Raw genomic sequence first — 20,545 nt, 5'->3', positions numbered from 1 at the left:
GAGACTTCAGCAAGAATTCTCCTTTCGCTTTGCAAGAACCGTGTTCAAATCTGGCATCGAGTCCTTACTTATACGTCTGTATTGGGATTAACGCTCACTAAAGATCTTGATTCTTTAAGTTGCTCTCTCTTGTTCCTTCTATTTTCATCGTTCCGAATATAGCAACAAACATTTTGAATCAAATGAGCTTTAACATTTGTGCAGCTGCAAACCCAGGGTTATGTATTTGTTCCGTGTTGCTGCTGTACAATGGTACAGTAGCTTCGTGATCGACTTGCCACAATGCCTATGGAAAAGCTAGATTTGTTAACTTGTATGAAGGAAGTTTGAATTTAGCCTGTTTCCTGGCCATTTTAATTGATGGATAATCATGTCTGAAACGGGTACGGCACGTTGTAAGTTATGCAGCTTCTTGTCTTATTACGCTTAATTACGTAGGTATTATATTGATTTGATGTTTTGTTTATTAAATTCAAAACAACAAGAAAAGACTCCCATACTAATCTTTCATTTAAGACCAAATAAAGATGAATTTTCAACGTTTGTGGAATGAGTTTATCGCATATTTTCACCCTTTCTGTTAAGAATCTGACTTTTTAGTACTCTCGAGAGGAGTTTAGGGTGTGTTACATCGAAGTAAAGATGAAGTTAGCGAGCATCTATCTGTGTGCAATGAAGCATTAATTACTAAGTCATTCTGTTCCCAATCCTAATTCCCAATTTATCCCTCCACTCCAACTCCTAATTTCCAATATATCGTATACTTTTTAAAAATCACAATTAATATAAAGAAACTGACCAATTTACTACTCTGGTTTGCTAGCGTAGTAATCATACGTATAAAGTGGGTAAAAATCTCCTCTCGAACAGAACGCTCAAACAATATATGTTTATTGTACCATCTTATTCGAAGTATCAAAGAATGAGCAATATTATTTGATTTAGTCACTTCTGTATCAAAATAAATTTTATGGTGATCGATGGGGAAAAAAAATGAAACTGTAATCAGTAATATTTTATTCAGTTTCTGCTCTTGAGGGCAGTCATATCGGTAAAAATTATCACTACAATCTAAGGGAAGAAAGTTTCCCAAATGTATAGAATAATTAGTACATTAGATAAATTTTCTTCTCTAGGTTTGTATAGATACAATTTAAATTTTTACCAATGTGACTTCCCTCAAGAGCTGCCACTGATATTATTCTTTGAAATAATATGAAACAAATGCTTATCTAATGAAGACGTAGAGTGTACGACCCAAGAATCTCGATATAGGATAAAAAAAGAAAAAAGATTAAAAAATCAGATAAAGTATTTTTAGGTAACATTACCCTTTTAGCATCTTTTAATACCGCCTTCAAACTTACAAATGTGAGTAAATTGAAAGTTTTGGCTTAAATTTTTCCATGTCATTGTACTCCTTATTATTCATATAGTTCATTGTTCTGTCTTTTATTCTAGGACCTATACCAAATGAAGCAGTAGGCAGGAGACAGGATGTTGTGTTGTCGTGGTCTAACGCTGACCTTATTAGTTCTTGTGATTCATCAGGCTCGATCTACGAGGCGGAGGGACGGCCTTGAAGGTAAGCCCAAATTTCCAAATAGAAGTTAGAATATAATGATTGAGATTTAAAATGTTTGCTCGTTTGATTGAAGCTTAGCGTCCTTTGTGAGGAGAATGAAAGAGTAAGCAGAACAAACCAAAGTTAAAGAAATGCATCAGAAGATCCAAGAAAGAAGTTTGCAGTGGCATGACCGTCTAATGAGAAGAAAAAAAAAACGGCTGTGTGGCTAGAAGAGTGATGTCAATAAAAGAAGGAAGAAAGTAGAGGAAGAGCAAGAAGGAAATGGATTGGTATGGTTAAGAATTACTTCGAAGCGAAAAGTCTAGACACGGAAAGACTTTCGGGGCAGGGCTTTATGGAAAAGATTCGTCAGAAACGTCGACCTTACATAAGTGATAAAAGACGGAGGAAAGGAAGAAGAAGTCAGTATCAAGGCTATGTGCTCCGAGATGTAATGTTGTATCCAAACCCCTTGTATTCGAGGCTAGCACTCCCACCGGAAAATGAAGCCTGGGCCACACAAATTAGCCATTTGGCTATGAAGAAATGGTGCTTTATTTTCGAGCACTACAAATCTTCAAACCCCATTATGAACACCCTCTGGCCCTTTGTGAACAAGATATTCTAGTTTTGTACTCTTGTTTTGAAGTCAATTCTCCTTAGGACTTTAGCTGTAGAACGTTCGTAAAACCATGACCGCCTTCAGGTACCTGCGACTCGAATGAATGGAAGGGAGTGGAGAGTGGTGAATTGAAAGAGGTCAATACTCACTTATCGGAACAGAGAATTTATTTACTTATTACTAAGAATGTTGTCAACGCTGACATCGATATCATCCACTGTTGACTTCGGAGAATTTAGTAAAACCAAATTTTCTCTCCTCACATTCCAAAATTCCAATCAGAGTTTACACACCAAGTTTTAAAACTGGTTATTTTAAAAGTACTAAGTAAGAGAAATACCACATCATTGTTTCATTTCCGATGTATATTTCTTCTTGTAGACAGTTATATGATCATAAAGCTTGTGGATACCCGTGTGGAAGTCTGTATTTCAGATAGTTTAATTCGGTCATCGGAGCTTTGTAGATATTCAAAATAGAGTTAGAAAATGTTGATTTAGTGTGGATTTCACTTTCGGATGCAAACATTAATTAAAATGGATGAAATATCAGGCGAAGAAGAGTTCGTGGGTTCATGCATCGTGCCCACAGAATGGGTTACTGAATTTACATCATTAAAATGGCCTCAGTAAAAAAACAAAGGCAATAAAAGCAAAGTGATTGTTAAAAAGAAGACAGAGAAATTGAATGATTTATTTTGTTAGAAAGGTTTGAATTTGATTTAAAATGACATATTATGCAATGTAACCTTGAAAATTTTGTGGGATAACTTTGGGTTCAAATATACTCCTGAATGCAACTTTGAATTATATGGGTGAAGTGTTTCCAAGGAATGAATGAATAGCGATCGATTGTCACAAAAAATGAGAAATAACGCTAACATATGGCGAAAGAAATAGATTTTCACGATTTTCTTTTTTATTTCCATGGGATACAAAAGTGACAAGAAAATCCTACACGGTTGACGTAACGAATTAACAACATGGACGCAAATATAAAATAAACGAACGTGTGTTGACAAAATACAGGTAAACAATGGACCAACTTTAATCTGAGAATATTTCAAAGAGCTTCCTGCCGTTATATTATTTACTGTCGGCCTTCACACAATAGCCATTGAATAAACTCGATGGCCACATTATTTTTTTGTTCTTGGAATAGGGTACAGCATATAAACTGCGCTGTAGGGAATTGAGCAATTTTCGAGGGTTTTTAAAAAACAGTATAAACGTCGCCAAGTCTTTTATCTGCTGAACAGACGACTGGAGTGTGCGTGTGGTCTTCCTTGTCTTTCTCTCAAGATTGTGCCTGTTTCTGAATGATGTAAAACTCACAAAAGTTTGGCTTTGATGTATTCGCTACGGACTTTAGACAGTCTTTTTTTTACATTACAAACAAGATGTTTTGCCAAATCATGGTATGAGTTGTATCCGAACAAAGTTTTTTTTTTCCCTCAGACGCTTCCGCTCATATTTTAAAGAAAAATAGCATTGCATTTAAATGTACGGTCGAATTCTTGTTTGGTTTATGATAAAACTCGAATATTTTAAAGGAAAGTGAACAAACATTATTCGATTTTTTATTGCCTTTGAGGAAGGATAATATGAGAATACGACGCTCTCAGAATCTAGGTATCTCCCATCTTTTATCAGCATTTTGTCATTTTCATCATTTTTTCTTTTTACATTAAAATCACTAAATTATAAAGTAATTATTTACAACAAAATCTCACACGGGAGGGTCCCACAAGTTGTCACAAAGATCTGATTGCCATATAGCACATCTAACAGAGCATCATGAGAAATGAAAATGAGCAAAAATTAAGGTGCTATGGACCAGAAGAATAGAAGCTACGGGGCTCCAAATTTGAATATCCAAAAAATTATATCATGGAATTATGTACGTTTAAGGTAAATATTTTGAAAACCGTTAAAGCAATCAAAACAGAAGTTGCACAATTTAATGAGAACAAAATGCCCTATCGAAAACCACAAGCAAAGTTGCTACAGATGAAGCAGTGTTGCCTTCTCAGACTTCTCCATTGTACATTTTCAGCACACGTAGTTCTAACAGTGTGTAATACTGTACCACTACACTTCACTATTATGTTTAGTGATAATAGTGCGTTTTAAATTTGTGAACACTTGTATATGGTACTATTTGAAGCAAAATATTTTTATGCTGAGTAAAATGTAACTTCTGAAGGAGTTTGGTTGATGGAGGAATGGAGAGCTTGTGAAGGAGGAAGAAAGACCAAATCAAACTCCTTCACGTGGTGTACACTGTGACTGTTCTACTTGTTTGTGAAAAGATTAATTGTGAAAAGATTTTAGACATTGTAGAAATGCACCTAATGTATTTCCTTGAGGAATTCCATTCTCTACATCTACTCTGTTTGAATTGATATTATTATGTCATTATATTGGTCCATTGCATTATGCATTTCCTTTTCATTTCGTGTATCACATTGAAATAAGTACATAGTTAAAATTTTGTGGTCTGAGAGTTATGTATAACGGACTTGGTCTTTCGCTTCCAATTGACGTGTAGTAAAGGACAGGCGATCTTAACCGTTTTTGCCCATTATACATTCAGAGGGCACTTCATCCTGATTTGTATGAACATCTGTTCTCGCTTTCTGTCCTTCGTGGTTCGTATACATGGGACGCAGAACACATCTCAAACGAAGAAGGAATGTCAAGTCAATTACATGATGATAGTGATGATTGCGCGTTGAAGCAGTATCAATGATATTAAATGGGCAAATTGAAACAATAGAACATGATTAGTCCAGGCTGCAACTCCCTTCTGTGTATGAGAAAGTTCGTCCAGGGCCTTGGACAAGGAAGACTTCTCACTTACGCAAATAAGACGTAATATATAATGCTTGCTGTTTATGCTTGGATCTCGATTTCTTCTATAATAATTCTGAAGGGCACACGAAATTGCTTTTCAAAAGATCAAAAAATAAAGCCAAATAAAAATACAATATAACCAAAGTAAACACTTACCATTACTAATTTGTCTTACAGTTTCAGTTATATATTGTCAATATTGTGATAATAGAATATGCGTTCTTTGCACGGGGAGAATACATTTCATTTTGACTTAAAAGGGTAAATTTTGATTTAAACGGCATTTGAAGTGTCACTGTTCGTCTCAGCGACCCCCGAAAACTATGGATTTGACCCTAATATCGGTCATTTTCGATCATTTTATATCTCTCCCTCCCCCAAGTTATGGGACTGAATTTGGATTTAGATGGCATTGAAGTGTCACTGCTCATCTCAAAACTATGCATGTTCGTAAACTATGGATTCAACAGTAATACCGGTCATTTTCAACCATTTTTAAATATCCCTCTCTCCCTAAATTGCACCGTCAAAGTGAAATGATAAAAACACTTCCAGGCCCGAACGCCATTTATGTTGAAAATTTGATCGAGATCGGTCAGGCAGTTCATGAGGTATGAAGTCATAAACTTGAATGAAGTCACTTTCATTTATATATACATAGATATTGTATTGGAGAATGATATACAAGTATTACCAGTGGCTTTCAATAGGAATTCAACATTTCGTTTTACAATGTACTTTGCTTTTCTTATGTTTATTCAAATTGTACGTAGTTTCCAAGCTAGAATGAGTAACATTCAATATGGATGAAAATAATTTAAAGATGATTGAACCAAACCAAAGCAGTGATTGTTCACAGGGGCGGATCCAGGACGGACTTCTGGGGCGGCGGTGGGTTGTAATACTGCTACTTAGAGCTACTTTTAAAGAGCTTCAAACTATTGGATCAGTTTTATTTATACATAAAATAAAAAAAAAACTCTCTTCTGGGGGAGGCGATTGCCCCCCTGGATCCGCCACTGATTGTTCATACAATTAAAAAGAAGACAGCGATATTCTAACATGAGAAAAATGAAATGAAATTTTTCATTTAATGTCCTCGTTTATACCCTCTATTCTAAAGGAGACGAATAATTGAAGAACTCGGGGGAAAAAAATGATAACCCTCAAAATCGTGAAAAATGAGTGAAACAGCCTATGCTGTTTAACGTCGCGCCGGTGGATCTGTTATGTCTCGAAGAATTACCGAGTTTGATCAACAGATGACAGAGATATGGCCAATTCCTTACAGGTTTCTCAATAGTGTTCAATACACACCCAAACATTCAAAGCTGTATATCTCAAAATTATATCAGTGTGGGATATCATTATTTTCCCCCGAGGTCTTCAATTAATGAAATAATTGATGAAATGAAAATGTGGAAGGAAACAGGAGAAGCCCGAGTGGTGTTGTCCACCACAAATTGATATCGTCTGGGATCGAACCAGGAACCTTACATCAGAGGTGTTCTGCCACTTTATTTCTAAATTCGCCTCAACCAAGATTTGTCTCCATGGCCTTGGTCTTCAGAGGGCTCATATAGGAAAGCACGTATGCTATACATCTGTCTTACGTCAAAATATTAAATCACATTTTAGACCATTGCATCTTAGCTTATTTTAAAGATGAAAGATGATTCCAATATCGTATCTACAGTACCATAGTATATAATGGCTGGAAGAGTGACTCCGGGGCGTTGCACTTTAGAAATCAAAACTGTAAACTTCCAAAAGTTGTTTTGCCTAAAATAATAGTTAATGATACACATAGAGAGAGAATTTGTGATCGTAAAGAAATATTAAGAACACTTGAATCTTTGATGTGCTGTGGTCTTTATGGGCACATAAACTGGGACTCTTTGCCTCAACTTCTGACATGTCTTATGTTCTCTGTTGACACTTTTATGCGGACTCTTGAGACAGCCCATCTGGTACCCCTGCATCGTCTTCTTCGGAAGTAAAGGCTTCTTGTTGGTTTAGATAAACAACGGTTTTGTTTTCTGATGCTCTTCTGATATTTTGCTCTACAATCAGACAAGTTAATTTGGCATTTACTTAAAAAGTACATGAAGTAAATACTGTATCTGCTTCTGTCTAAGTTAGTAATGATAACAAATAGAGTAAACGTCATGTTAGTCTACCAGCAAATCGAATGTTTTTTTTTTTTTTTTTTCGTTTTTCTATTCTGAAGATTTGTGTATGATCTAGCTTGTTTTGATTTGCTTTGTTCCGATATTGTCACACTACAACTGGAGCAAACTGCAACTTAACCTTCACTTTGCACGTCTATTTGTTTAAACATTTATAGTTGGTACTCAAATTTTCAAATATCTCCAGTTCTTGTTCCGTCATGAGAATAGCTCTAAAATTAGTACTGTAATTTATTTAACATTAAGGTTAAGTTTAAAATCAGCATCCACAAAACTTGCGATGCTTATATCAACTGATCCTGAAATTTCTATAAAATCCAGGCTAATACTTCGTATCTTTTGGCTGTGATTCTGCACTAATTAAGAATCCGCGCGCTCTCCCGCTTATTAATTTTATTGGACTCGGACTCTATCCTTAATTAGATTCCCACGCACTCGAGCCTGGGCTCGCTGAGACTTGGGTTTTGGCCAGGGGCATCATTTGGGGGGGGGGGGGTAGGAGGAGAATGTCTTATGCCAATCATGTTCTTGCCACCCTCAAATGAAGTCTGATATGACGACTCTGGTTTTGGCCCGCTATCCACTTAATAAGCCTTCTGTTTAAATAGGCTTACACTCATTTGTAAAGGAGATATAATTATACACTTACTTGATTTCTACTTGTATGTCAAACCAGGCCCGTATCCAGGGGGGTCTAGGGGGCGCCTCCCTAAATTTTTGCTGGCCCCCCTAAAATTTTCACGGTAGGCTTGCAAATGAACTATAATATGGTGATGAACTATAATATGGTTGGATCCGGTCCCCCCTAACTTCAGCGGCCCCCCCCCTATATTTTTGGGCTGGCTACAGGCCTTTGTCAACCCTATGCTCCGTCAACAACCCATTTTACAGAAACCTATGCCCGCATTCGAACGAGAGTAGAGAGCGAGAAATTCATGGTGATTTCCATAAAGTATGAATAGAATATTTCACAGACAAAAATTAACATTATCTTTTGATTTTTGAAAACTTTATAGAATTGGGGACTTTTGAAAGGATTAATGAACAGTGCAATACTTTTAGTAAGGAAAGATGGATGAAGAATTTGGCGTCCAGCTCTTTGATCAAATAACGAGATATAACAAACAGGAATGTCGCTTTTATTCTTAAAAAAAAATAAAATAAGCTGTAAACCTCGTCATCTCTAAACAATATTAGCGCTTTTAATTAAATTAAAGGCGCTTCCTTTGTTGTTGCGTATTTTGCTTTTTTTACGATTCCATAAAGTGACCAAAATTCTTGCCGACAAACAGCTGCAGTTTTATTGGTGTACAGGTTACAGTTTGTTCCTGGACTCCCAAAAGTTTTGAGGAAGATTTTTTTTTTCTTTTAGGGTCAGGGAACTTCTTGTTATTCTTTAGAGAACTGGAGCCTTTTATCTCTAGGGTGCTCAGTTTTCCGCGTTCCCAGGCCTTCTTTCTCTCCCACATCATGTCTCGTTTCGGATGGGGGTGTTGCACTAGTTTTATGCTGAGACTTCAATCAGTGTAAGCAACTTTTTTATTAGAAATTGTTGCAGTAGTAACTGACGACAATGTTATTATTATTATTATTATTATTATTATTATTATTATTATTATTATTATTATTATTATTATTATTATTATTATTATTATTATTATTATTATTATTATTGGGTAATTTTAACAAGTTAACAAGAACTAAAACATGTAAAAAAAAACGTTAGGTTATAGGTTTTATTTATTTATTTTTATTTTATTTATTTGTGAACAACACAACAGGCAAAACCCAATTATAGTGTTGGCGTACAAAATAAACTTACAATAATTTTCTTAAACATACCACAGTTCATGTTACAGATATCAATTTCTTTGTGTTCGATGCATATTTTGTTATAAGAAGAGCATATTCCCCTGATTGGTGATTTCAATAATACGTTGGTCTTTATATATATATATATACAATAGAACAGGTCAAAGTTCTCAACACGAGTTTTAAGTGTCGCGACATGAAAATTTAGTGTCAATATTAGATCTGTACAATTAAACTCATTTTGTACTATTTTACGGAGAAAAATCAGATCTATCACATTTTGTCTTTGTTCTAGTGTAGGGATACAGAAGTTGTCTATTAATGTAAGATAATTTTTGAAAGATGGATAAATTCCAGTACTCTTGTATATTAAATATTTGATAAATTTGGATTGATTGATGTCGGTATTCTTGTTGCGATGGATTCCAGATCACAGCAGCATATTCCAGTTGTGATCGGACATAAGAGTAATACATTTTATTAGTGTGGTAATATTGTTAAACTCCTTGCTATTTCTAATTATGAATACTAACATTTTAAGAGATTCGTTAACTATGCTCACGATGTGATCATTAAATGTTAATTTTGTATCAACGTAACTCCAAGATCTTTCACCGAATTTGATCTGTTTAATACGATCTGATTAAATAAATAATTAAACTCTGCTTGATTTTTATTTCTAGTGAACGATAGAATGCTATATTTATTTATGTTTACACAAAGTTTATTAAGAGAACACGAATTAGCAATATTTTCTAAATTGAGACAGTCATGATTTATTTTTGAGGTCATCCGCAAAAAGCAATTTGTCACTTAATGATATGTGATTAGGGAGATCGTTAATGACTAAAAGAAACAATAACGGACCTAGATTGGAGCCTTGTGGAATTCCAGAGTACGCAATATAGTCAGTTGATTTAAACTATTTGTAGATAACGTTTTGTTTACGATTGTTTGAATATGATTAGAAGAACTTGATCAAGGGCGGAGGGAAATTATTAGTTGTTTAGCTTATGTAATAATACTTTGTGATTGACTCTGTCAAACGCCTTTTCAAAATCTATATGTATTACATTCACCTGACATCCGACATCTAGCGAGTTTGCTATGAAGTCTGTGATAATTGCGAGATTTGTTTCGTTGATTTCTGTGGAATAGAGCCATGTTGATAATGTAATACAGGTTAAAAGTCTTAGTTGATCAAAAACGGGTTAAAAACTGACAATAAAATATTGCTGTTTTTCTCCTCGTAAATTAAAACCCTCCCAAAAATTATGTAGCTTGAAAACTTGCGAACTTATACGATAACAAAAGGCATTGAAAACATACGATAACAAAAGGCAAACTTGAGAGAAGGTGCGAAGGGTCTATAACTCGATCCCTGACCACACGAATTTGCGGTGTGTTTTTCAGGGTTCTCCCATTTCCTCCCACATTCTAATCCCATCAATTATTTTCATTAATCATTTGTTGTCTTTAACCTTAAGTACATAATTGTGGGACGCAAAACTAGAAATTTCATATAATTTCAAGAGGCAGTATTTTCGGTACTAAGATTTTTTCATGTAGTTATATATAAAATTATCTTCCCCAGTGTTCCTTTATAGTATATGCAATTGATAAAAACTTGTTTCTTTGTTTCTAAAACTTTTAATTAACTTTTTGCAAGTTGTTCTGAAATTATTTTAAAGAGTTCGATAAATTTGTGCAAAATGGTAACACTGATCGGTATACATGCAGAAAACCATTTTCCCCTAGTGAGTTATTTTGCTTCATTTTTCGAGTGAAATCTGCGGGTGAAGAGCTGGTGTATTCAAAATTTCAAAAGGATATGTTTCAAGGGAGGAAAAAAGTGAGCAACGACTTGTTGTAGGAGGTGGTTGTATATTCTACGTTTCTGAATGCCTCAGAAGGAAGACTTTAGACCTTTTCTTCTTCTTCTTCTTTTTTTTTTTTTTTTTTTTTGCTTTACTACCTACGAGCTATTCACTTTTTGTGTAAACTATTCTTTCTATTTTTCACGGAGGAGTTCAATATAAAGCTCCATTCACTATTATTATTCAGTAATAGTGCCTTTTTGGCCACGAAGTTGATTGACAGAACAAAGAAGGTGAAACGCACTTGTTCTGGGTTCAATACAGCGTATTCGACGTTTATTTCACATGAAAATTTATTCCATATCCTTCTTTGCTTTTTTTTTTTTTTTTTTTTAAGTGTCTTACTAAACGCAGTTCAAACTTATTTGGATCTTTCAATAAACGTATCACAATATATTTGTGATCAATTTCATGCTTTGCAATTCTGTTGCATTTGAGGTTTTGCGAGACACTATACTCAGATAATAGACAGGGTGTTTAGAAAATTTCAGTTCTTCTATTTGATAGATCTGATCATTCTTGGTACTTTTTTTCTCTTTTTCTGGTGCTCACCAGTCTTTCATCTTTTATTTGATATTTTCTATACCCATATACTTCAGACTATTCGCTTAAACAACCATTCTTAGGTTTCTGACGTTAGTAAATGCGATAAAGTGCTGCTGGAAACGGAATCCCATAATAAACTAATTTTAAGTTTTCACCACTTTCAGTAAACCAGAAAATTTGGTTAAATTATTCAACAAGTTTAGACTTATCTTTGCTCAAAAGAAAGAAAAAAAATGGAAGGAAACTCCCCAATTAATTAAACTTGCAGATCAAACCTGATTAACGAAAACTCTCGTCCAGGGCAGAGAGCAAAATAAAGTAGTGACCCGGCAAGAATTCTGCGTCCTACTATCTACTTATCATTTTGAAAACATTCGCCCATGAAGGCCTTTCATTTTTTTCCCTTGTCGAGATGTGACAAAATGGTTAGTCTGATACATTCGTATAAGTCGTTACTCTGAAAATAAATTGATTTAAGATTCGAGAACGTTACCTTCCAAAGAAGTAAGGGGAAATATGTGGAACCAGCCGTTTTCTACATTTTAACCCTAGAAATACCAAGGGGGAGTCAATTTTGCCCGCGAGTTATTTTTTATTTAGTTTAAATGGATTAATGTGTATTCAGGATTTTTTTTTTTGTTATTGTTCCTTTTGATGAAAGGTTTATTTTCACTTTTTTTTTCAACCGGAATATACTGCATTGTTTTTCTATAATAATAATAATAATAATAATAATAATAATAATAATAATAATAATAATAATAATAATAATAATAATAATAATTCACGTTGTGCGGGTCTATTTGACCCCCATGATTATAGGTGCTACCCGTCTCTGTTTTCCCCAAAATTCCTCCCATTTGTTATTTTTTATCTACAACTTTTATTACTTTTTTAAAACGTTACTTTTCTCTTTATATAAACGCTTAGGTTTTTATAAAACTTGGCGAGGGTTAGTTATAATACTATAAGAAATTTGGTATAATGTATAAGCAGTTTTACGCACTGTATTTCGCTCGATTTTACAAATAAAAAGCACAAATTCCTTGAAAAGTTTATTTTTTGAAATTCAGTTCAATACGTTAACTCAAATTGAAGAAATATACTCTGAAAGCTACTTAAAACTAGCGCGGGCAAATTTGACCCCTCCTGGTCCTTCACGTAGCAGCGAGCATGGATTTTCTAGGGTTAAACTTGTGCTTCTGGCCATTTTCGCGATCCCTTCGCTATCCCCTGCTGTCGACATCGAGAAGTGTCCCTCTAAAATTTTTAATATTAAATACTTGAGATTAATTTAAATACTTGAAGTAAATAATAATTTAAATGCCAAAGGGAGGGAAAAAAGTTTCATGTGTCTCGCTGTCTATAACAACTCAATACAGCGTCAAAGGAGCATGTTTAGATTTCAATACTTGTTTATATTATGGGCCAAATGCATATTATTTATCATACAACAACGCAAGTTTCACAAAATTGCACTTACATCCTTATTTAAGTTTTCAATTGTAAATAAGATATTGACTTGTACCAAATATAGTTTACCATTTGGTAATATTGATGCTGGCAACACTACATGACCACCTTAGCGACAATTCTTTTTATTTATTTATTTATTTCCTGGGAGACTGATTTTTATAATACTCTTCTAAACCTTTTACAGACATGCAGAGCTAAGTAGCGTTACTTACATTTTCCTAAAGAGATTACTAGCTTCTGTGGGTTGTAACGAAGACGTTGGATTACATTTAAGAGAAGAAGCACAACACAAGAAATTATATTCAACTGAATGAAGAAGAGACGTAGGGGTCGCTGTACTTGATGTCAGATATTGGTTATTCTTCTGCCTCTTAATTTAATGACTTGAACGCTTGACTGTCACTTGTCATTCTTCATTATGGATTCAGAGTTTTAAGATTGGATTTATTTAGCTTTTTTTTGTTCACAGCACTCCCTTTCAAAATATACATTACATATATCTTTTGTCATTATGTTCTTGCTTTGCTTCTGTAAGCCGTACACATTCTTTGGTCTACCACGTAGGACTACGTATAGCCATCATTCAGTGTTGGTAGATGGCAGGAATGTTGCTCCAAACAGTGCGGAAATTTATCATTTGCAGGGATTAGTAAATAAGTTTCGTTTCACGGTGTGAAATTGTGATGGATTTATATACTGGAGATCAAATATTGAAACCAAAAGGTCTATTACTTACGGTTTTAGTAGGGAAACGAAGGTGAATGTCATGAGCGAAGTTAGGAATTGTCTGCTGGGGAAAGACCTTTTTCGTCGGTCTTAGAGGTCTGCACGGGTTCGGCCCGAGCCCTGGGGCCTACAAAGCATATATCTCCTCGGGCCCGGTATATTTCTCGGGCCTAACTTTGTAAATACTATACAAAGTATATTGCACCATTTTTTCTGGAGAAGTTTTAACGTGCAACTGCAAAATAAAACCTCTAATTGCCGTAAATAAAAATACAATTTTGCGTCAATTATTGTTTCTGTAGTTCGGACTTATTTCGGGCTCATTTGATTATCACACGAGCTCGGGTCTTAATGCTAAAACATACTTCGGGCTCGGGCTAAAAATTCTGGCCCGTGCAGACCTCTCGGTCAGCCTCGGTCTCGGACCTGTGGAATACTTCCTAGACGAGTGTAGAATTAATCTCTCAGAACCGAAATTCCTGTCAAAACAACCGTACAGTCTCGCAAATTTTGACAGGTCTTGGTAGGTGACCATCTTATAGGTGGCATTTTTATCTCTTGTCAATGCTCCCATAGCTCCGCCCACGGTGAAGGTGTTGCCAGCTTATTCTCAGAATGCTGAGTCTATACCAGGGAAATATTCCTCAGATGGGGTACCGCAGATGTGCGCATTGATGTTAGAGGTAATATTTAAGGTGACTCAATGAAACCTTCAACATCTTAAAGGCTAATAAAACAAAAAGTGTTGCAGAGGGAAACTTGTTTATTCGAAAATATAAAATTATATTGATAATAATTTGTAATTAGTTTGTTCTAATTTCATTACTCTGTTCTCTTTTGTGTTGAATCGACACATCAATTGACAATACAGTAATTTCAATAATATCCAATAAAAATCCACCACTTCTTTATCTGGTGTAGTGCTGTCAGTGAAAGGGCCAGAGGAGCGGTCATCCTAGAGACGGATCTAGAAGGTAGGGGAGACAACCAGAACCCAGACTATGATAGATAGCCTATATCATGAGTTTACTATAAACTTTCAAAAATATGTAAGTTATAGCTTGAATTATTTTTGTCTCTCAGAAACCTGGGGGCGTAGACCCCCGGCCTCTGGGTCATTCCTTCCACCCACCACTCTCCTGCTGTTTTTGCTCATCATTATGGTTTGTTCTGGAGATTACCGCGAGTATGAAGCCGAAATGTTTTTCAAAAGCAGGAGTTCTGTGATTACTGTGCAAAGAGCTTCTCGCTTGAAATTTGCTATTCGACGTAAGACTAACTTGCAGTGGATCTAGAATTTCTGAACAACGTGTTCAGCGTTAAAATAATAATAATAATAATAATAATAATAATAATAATAATAATAATAATAATAATAATAATAATTAATAATAATAATTAGCCGACTTAAAAGTGTACGTATGTCTGAGAATATCGAGCAATTACAAACTATAGCCTTCAGAAATCGTCTTCATATTTGTATTGTCAGTTGTTTCATTTCAAGTCAGAACGAATTGGTTACAAAATGGTTTGAATACCCTGTTACATTTCTGAATAAACATATTTCTACCTGCTATACTTTATGTTCTATTATTTTTAAAACGTGAGAGGTCATATTGAGTCACCCTGAAAGCTGATGTCCTGATTACATATTGCTACATGAAATGTTATTCCCGCAGTCTACCTAGAACAATAAAAAACTGAGCTGTCCTATTTTAGGTTTGCATACTTCAAAAGTGTTTCTTAAGGGACGAGTTACATTACTGGTTGTAGAAACACGTTAAAAGAGCTTACTTGATATAGGTATAAATACACGTTCAGAGGTATGTTACTAAAACGCCTGTGCAGAAAGCACGAACCAACTTATACTAGGAGACCACTAAAAGCAACAATTGTATCTAACCGAGTCAGGGCAGGAGCGCAGCACGGGAGCCCGCGAGGAAGCAAGTCCTTGGGACAATGTGGTGGTGGATATGAACCAAGTCAGTAGAAAAATAATTCGTTACTATGCCTTACGTGTCTTATACCTGTGGGTGTCTTACAGTTAAGAGATAACTCTATTCTTTGATCCGTGCGTAAGGTGTAATGATTTTACATGTTTCAATGGAAAAGTTTTTTTTTTCTTTTTTCGTCTTACTTTTGAACCGGAAGTGGGGACAGATTGACACTTGGTTAGGAAAACTCTGCTAGTCGAGCTAAACATTCGCAATGTTGGATTCAAGATGGCAGTGACATGCCCAATTCCGGTACATCTACATTTCTCACTATAATTTACAGTTTATGCTTTATGAGAATACAATATTGAAACCGGAAGTTGTTAATTATACAATTTCCGGTATCAATTGAAGGATAAGGACATGCCGGTATCTATTCTTGGGACGCTAAATCCATATCAAACCCGTTTCTCATATCATTTACCGTTTCTGTTTCGTGGAGATAATATTGGAATCGGAAATTGTTAAATCTGTCATTTTATGGGTTCAATAGAAAGATGTGGGTGGAGTTGAGAGTCTATCCTTGGAACACAGAAATATATATAGACGTATATGAAGTCGGAAGTTTCGGATAGAGTTCGGAACTCCAGTAAGAAATAGGCTATAGAGAGTCAAAGTGAGGTTAATTTAATCACTCTATATTATTGTTAATTGCTTAATGTTCTTGTAGCTCTTAATAGTTGTGCAATGACATCCAACATTTATAAAGAACACTTTTATCTTGGAGAAGTCTGCATTTTTTAGCCCTCTGACCATCACGTGAATGTTTGGCAGTAACCCTATAAATTCTGAATTTTTCTAAGACTGGATCCGGTACTTACTAGCCTTACCTTGCTGAACGAGCTTGGTAACCGAAATGTTAAAGAAAGTATTTTCATAGTTAAATCGCAATTCAAGTATATTATGAGGCCAACTATACTCTTCGTGTTACGAATGGAACTCTCTCTCTCTCTGTATATATACAGGGTGTTAATGAACTATACCGACAAACTGTAAGAGGTGATTCCTCACATCAAAATAAGATAAAAAGTTCATATAGACCTATGACCAAAAGTGAATAGTTTCAGAGCTAGGGCTATCCAAAATCGCAGAAAAGCCTAATTTCAACAGACCCTATTTCGAATTCCAGAAACCGTGGATGGTGGTCCTTATCAGCCTAAAGGAAGCCACGCATACACAATCCAAAAATGCATAATTCAACAATTTTTAATAGGTGTACAGGGTATTCACTATATGATGTAATTCTCAAATATTCTCTCAATAGAATTTTCAGATATACAATGATTTCAAGGAGGGTCCAAAGTAGGCAAGATGTAAGCCTTGACAACAATGGATATCCAATGCTTCGGAAGGAAGTTGGAAATGTTAGGAACCGGCAACTCAATGTCTTTTTATGTACAGAGTAACGTATGATGTGATGTATTTCCTCACGGTATATTTCACGTTTCCTTCACTTACAAGCGTGAAAGAAAACACCGTGGCATGCGTTTCCCGAGTACGAGAGACCGTGCTGCTGACGATTCTTAACACTTCCGACATCGCGCCAAAGGATTCCGTGTTTACTGCTATCAAGTGTCTTATCGTTTGCCTACTTTGGACCAATCTTAAAGTCAGAGCATATCTTAGAATTCGGGTGATGACATGTCTCTGAATTTCATTCTCAGAGAATATTCTGTACACCCATTGAACATTAATGAAATGTGCATTTTTGGACTGCGTATGCATAACTTCCTTTACGCTGATGAGGACCACCATCCACAGCTTACCAAATTCGAAATAGGGTCTCTTGAAATGTAGCTTTTTCGTGATTTTGGACAGCCCTAGCTCTGAAACTATGCACTTTCCCCAAAGGTCCATATGAACTTTTTCTCTTATCTTGAGGTTAGGAATCACTTCTTACAGTTTGTCGGTCTAGTTCATTAACACCATCTCTCTCTCTCTCTCTCTCTCTCTCTCTCTCTCTCTCTATATATATATATATATATATATATATATATATATATATATATATATATATATATATATATATATATATATATATATGAATAAATCATACTTCTTATGTATTGGCCGCCATTTAGCCGTCATTGATATAGATGCAGAAGACTGTGTTCATGTTTTTAAGACTTCTTCGCTTTAGAACTTACGTACGTCACTAACGAAAGTGCAGGAAGAGAACATCTAGGGCGGTCGGTTATGGTTAAGGTCCAACACGATTCTTTCGCTTATAAGAAACCTCCGTCGTGTGGACTATTATGTGTTTAAGCCACTCAATTTAATTTCTACAGAATAATGAGCGTGGGTGGAAAACGTTTCTGTGTGTAGTAGCGGGTTCATTGCACAAACAATATTGATTTAAAAAACTGTGTTGTGCTTTGTGTATGGCTTGTTTGTCCCGTGCTCATGTCGTCGTCGTCTCCTGCCAGTTGAGAGTTAAGATTTTAAGAATGGAGTGGGGATAGGAATAGAATGGTCTCAGTACGACCTGGAAAGGCGGGAGGGGGAGGGGGAATGGAGAGTTAAGGGGAGGAATTTTGGCAGAGACTCCAAGGGCCTATTTCTATCTGTGTGACCGTCAAAGATGGCGCAGGATGGCGGATGGGGCAGATCTATTCTTGGCGTCGCAGTGCCCTATGACTGGCATTTTATTAATCACCTGTGTATTGTGTGTGTGGATAGCACTGGAGCTACATAACCAACTCTCTACTCATGTGGCCAGTTCTTTCGGAGAAATTGGCTACTCAGATCAATGAAAAAGGTCACCGATTTCCTTTTCTTCTTTTTTTAAAAATACTTTTCCTTCTATTATTGTTGTTGATACTTAGAATTCGCCCCCATGTATAATCCATATAACGAAACCTATTTCCGACGCCTACGCACAGTTTCTTGGGGAAGTCCTTGCACTGTATGTAGCAAGAATATCGTGATGTCAGCCGCGAAATGAATAGACACAGACCTGGCGCCTTTATGCTTTTATTTTAAGTTTTTATGTTCTGTAGTGTCTATTCTGTACGCGCGCGTGTTTGGATGGTGCCCGCAGAGAGAACTAACTGACGCTAAAGCAGAGTTCTGTTGCTTCTGTACTGAATATTATTACCTACAATGTATCTTGAAAGTCTTTATGCATCAAAGAACTGAACTGAAATGAAATGAAATCTTCAAGTTTTACGTCCCATGGTTATGACGGCTGGCCTAAAGGAGACTGCGAGGACTAGAAATGAATGAAATGGTGGAATGAAGGAAGTGGGAAGAAACGGGGAACCCCGAGAAACCCCCTCACACGGTGTTTATTCACCACGAAGTTCACTTGGCGCGAGCTGGGATCGAACCAAGGACCCCATGCACCAGAGAGGAACGCTCTAACACTGAGCCATCGCGGCCCCTTGCCCCAGGGAGGAATTTTGTAGTTCTGAAATGACGTGTCTTTTCTTCGGCAATATCAGGCATTTTTTTTTTTTCATGGCGAAAAATTAAAATCGAATTCGAGTCTTTAACGGATTTTAAAATGTTTTATGATTCGTAGCTGCTAAAGGGGTAAATTTTCAATTTCTATTTATTTATTTTCGTATGTTTATCCACTCGGCAACCACTGAGTTACTAAGAAAGACATGCGATGCGACTTCCACACTAATTCCATTACCCATGTTTCATTTTAAATGTTAACATCCAGAGAACTGGAGTATAATACAAAAATAGTACTCTTCAAATCTATATTCGTAGGGAAAGAAAAGTTAGATAAAGTTAGAGCTGGGATCGACCCAGGGACCCCATTTCACCAGAGGTGAACGGTATGCCACTAAGCCACAGCGGTCCCATCAAAGAACTGAAATGGTTACCTAGGACCGGCTACTCGGAATTTCAAGAAGAGGGATTTAATCCCCCAAGCTCGTATCTTTCTGGATTTTTGAATATATGTATCATAGTGCGTTAAATGTTGATTTTACGTAATACCTTGTTAAAAGGTGGTTAAAACCAGGACCCCCTTTGTGTACGCCATACCTGGGGCAATCCGGGAATAAAGGCGGCAAACCTCAGTTAGGGTTGGGCGTCCATTGGGTTCAAACCTGGAATCTCGTGATGACCAAACAAGAACTCGAACCACTAGCATATGCATGTTCAGTTTACCTTTACTTACAGTACATATTTGATCATGTTCTTTCGTATCCAAAAGTTCTGCACAGTTCTCCATTCTGTCTATTTTTTAGTTTAACTGATTGGTTCTATGAATGTAATCTCTAAAATTTCATTCAGACAATTATTAATACACGTCGTTCATGAGCCGCTTTTCAACCTTCTTTCTCTGAATGAGCTACCATCCATTTGCTGGCAATGTGTTATTATACATTTTATTTAAATGGCTCTTTCGTTTCATGATTTAAATTAATTATCCCACATTTAGTTTTGATTTCGTATTTTGTCCTTTCTTCTGTCACTCTACTTAGGTACTTTTTCTATTACTTGTATCGCTCGAGTAAATAATATCTTTTATCTAACTTTTCTTTCCCTACGAATATAGATTTGAAGAGTACTATTTTTGTATTATACTCCAGTTCTTTGGATGTTAACATTTAAAATGAAACATTGGTAATGGAATTAGTGTGGAAGTCGCATCGCATGTCTTTTTTAGTAGCTCAGTGGTTGCCGAGTGGATAAACATACGAAAATAAATAAATAGAAATTGAAGATTTACCCCTTTAGCAGCTACGAATCATAAAACATTTTAAAACCCGTTAAAGACTCGAATTCGATTTTAATTTTTCGCAACGAAAAAAAATGCCTGATATTGCCGAAGAAAAGACACGTCATTTCAGAACTACAAAATTCCTCCCTGGGGCAAGGGGCCGTGGGGGTTCAGTGTTCCTCTCTGGTGCATGGAGTCCT

At 35.9% G+C, this 20,545-nt stretch overlaps 1 protein-coding gene across 5 annotated transcripts in view; it reads left to right on the top strand.

Annotated features, from left to right (window-relative positions):
• The window catches only part of LOC145692382 (fibroblast growth factor receptor 3-like), a 186,955-nt gene that overhangs the window by 82,818 nt on the left and 83,592 nt on the right, over positions 1 to 20,545 (top strand). For all 5 annotated transcript variants that reach the window (XM_081767691.1, XM_081767684.1, XM_081767687.1 and 2 more), the window contains one exon: positions 1,462 to 1,585. In XM_081767691.1, coding sequence (XP_081623817.1) covers positions 1,498 to 1,585 — 88 coding nt within the window. In that variant the 5' untranslated portion in view covers positions 1,462 to 1,497. The remainder of the gene's footprint in view (positions 1 to 1,461; positions 1,586 to 20,545) is intronic.

Source organism: Thermobia domestica, chromosome 1, assembly GCF_964235325.1.
Source record: "Thermobia domestica chromosome 1, izTheDome1.hap1.1, whole genome shotgun sequence".
NCBI lineage: Eukaryota > Metazoa > Arthropoda > Insecta > Zygentoma > Lepismatidae > Thermobia > Thermobia domestica.
This window is presented reverse-complemented; position numbering and strand designations above follow the sequence as displayed.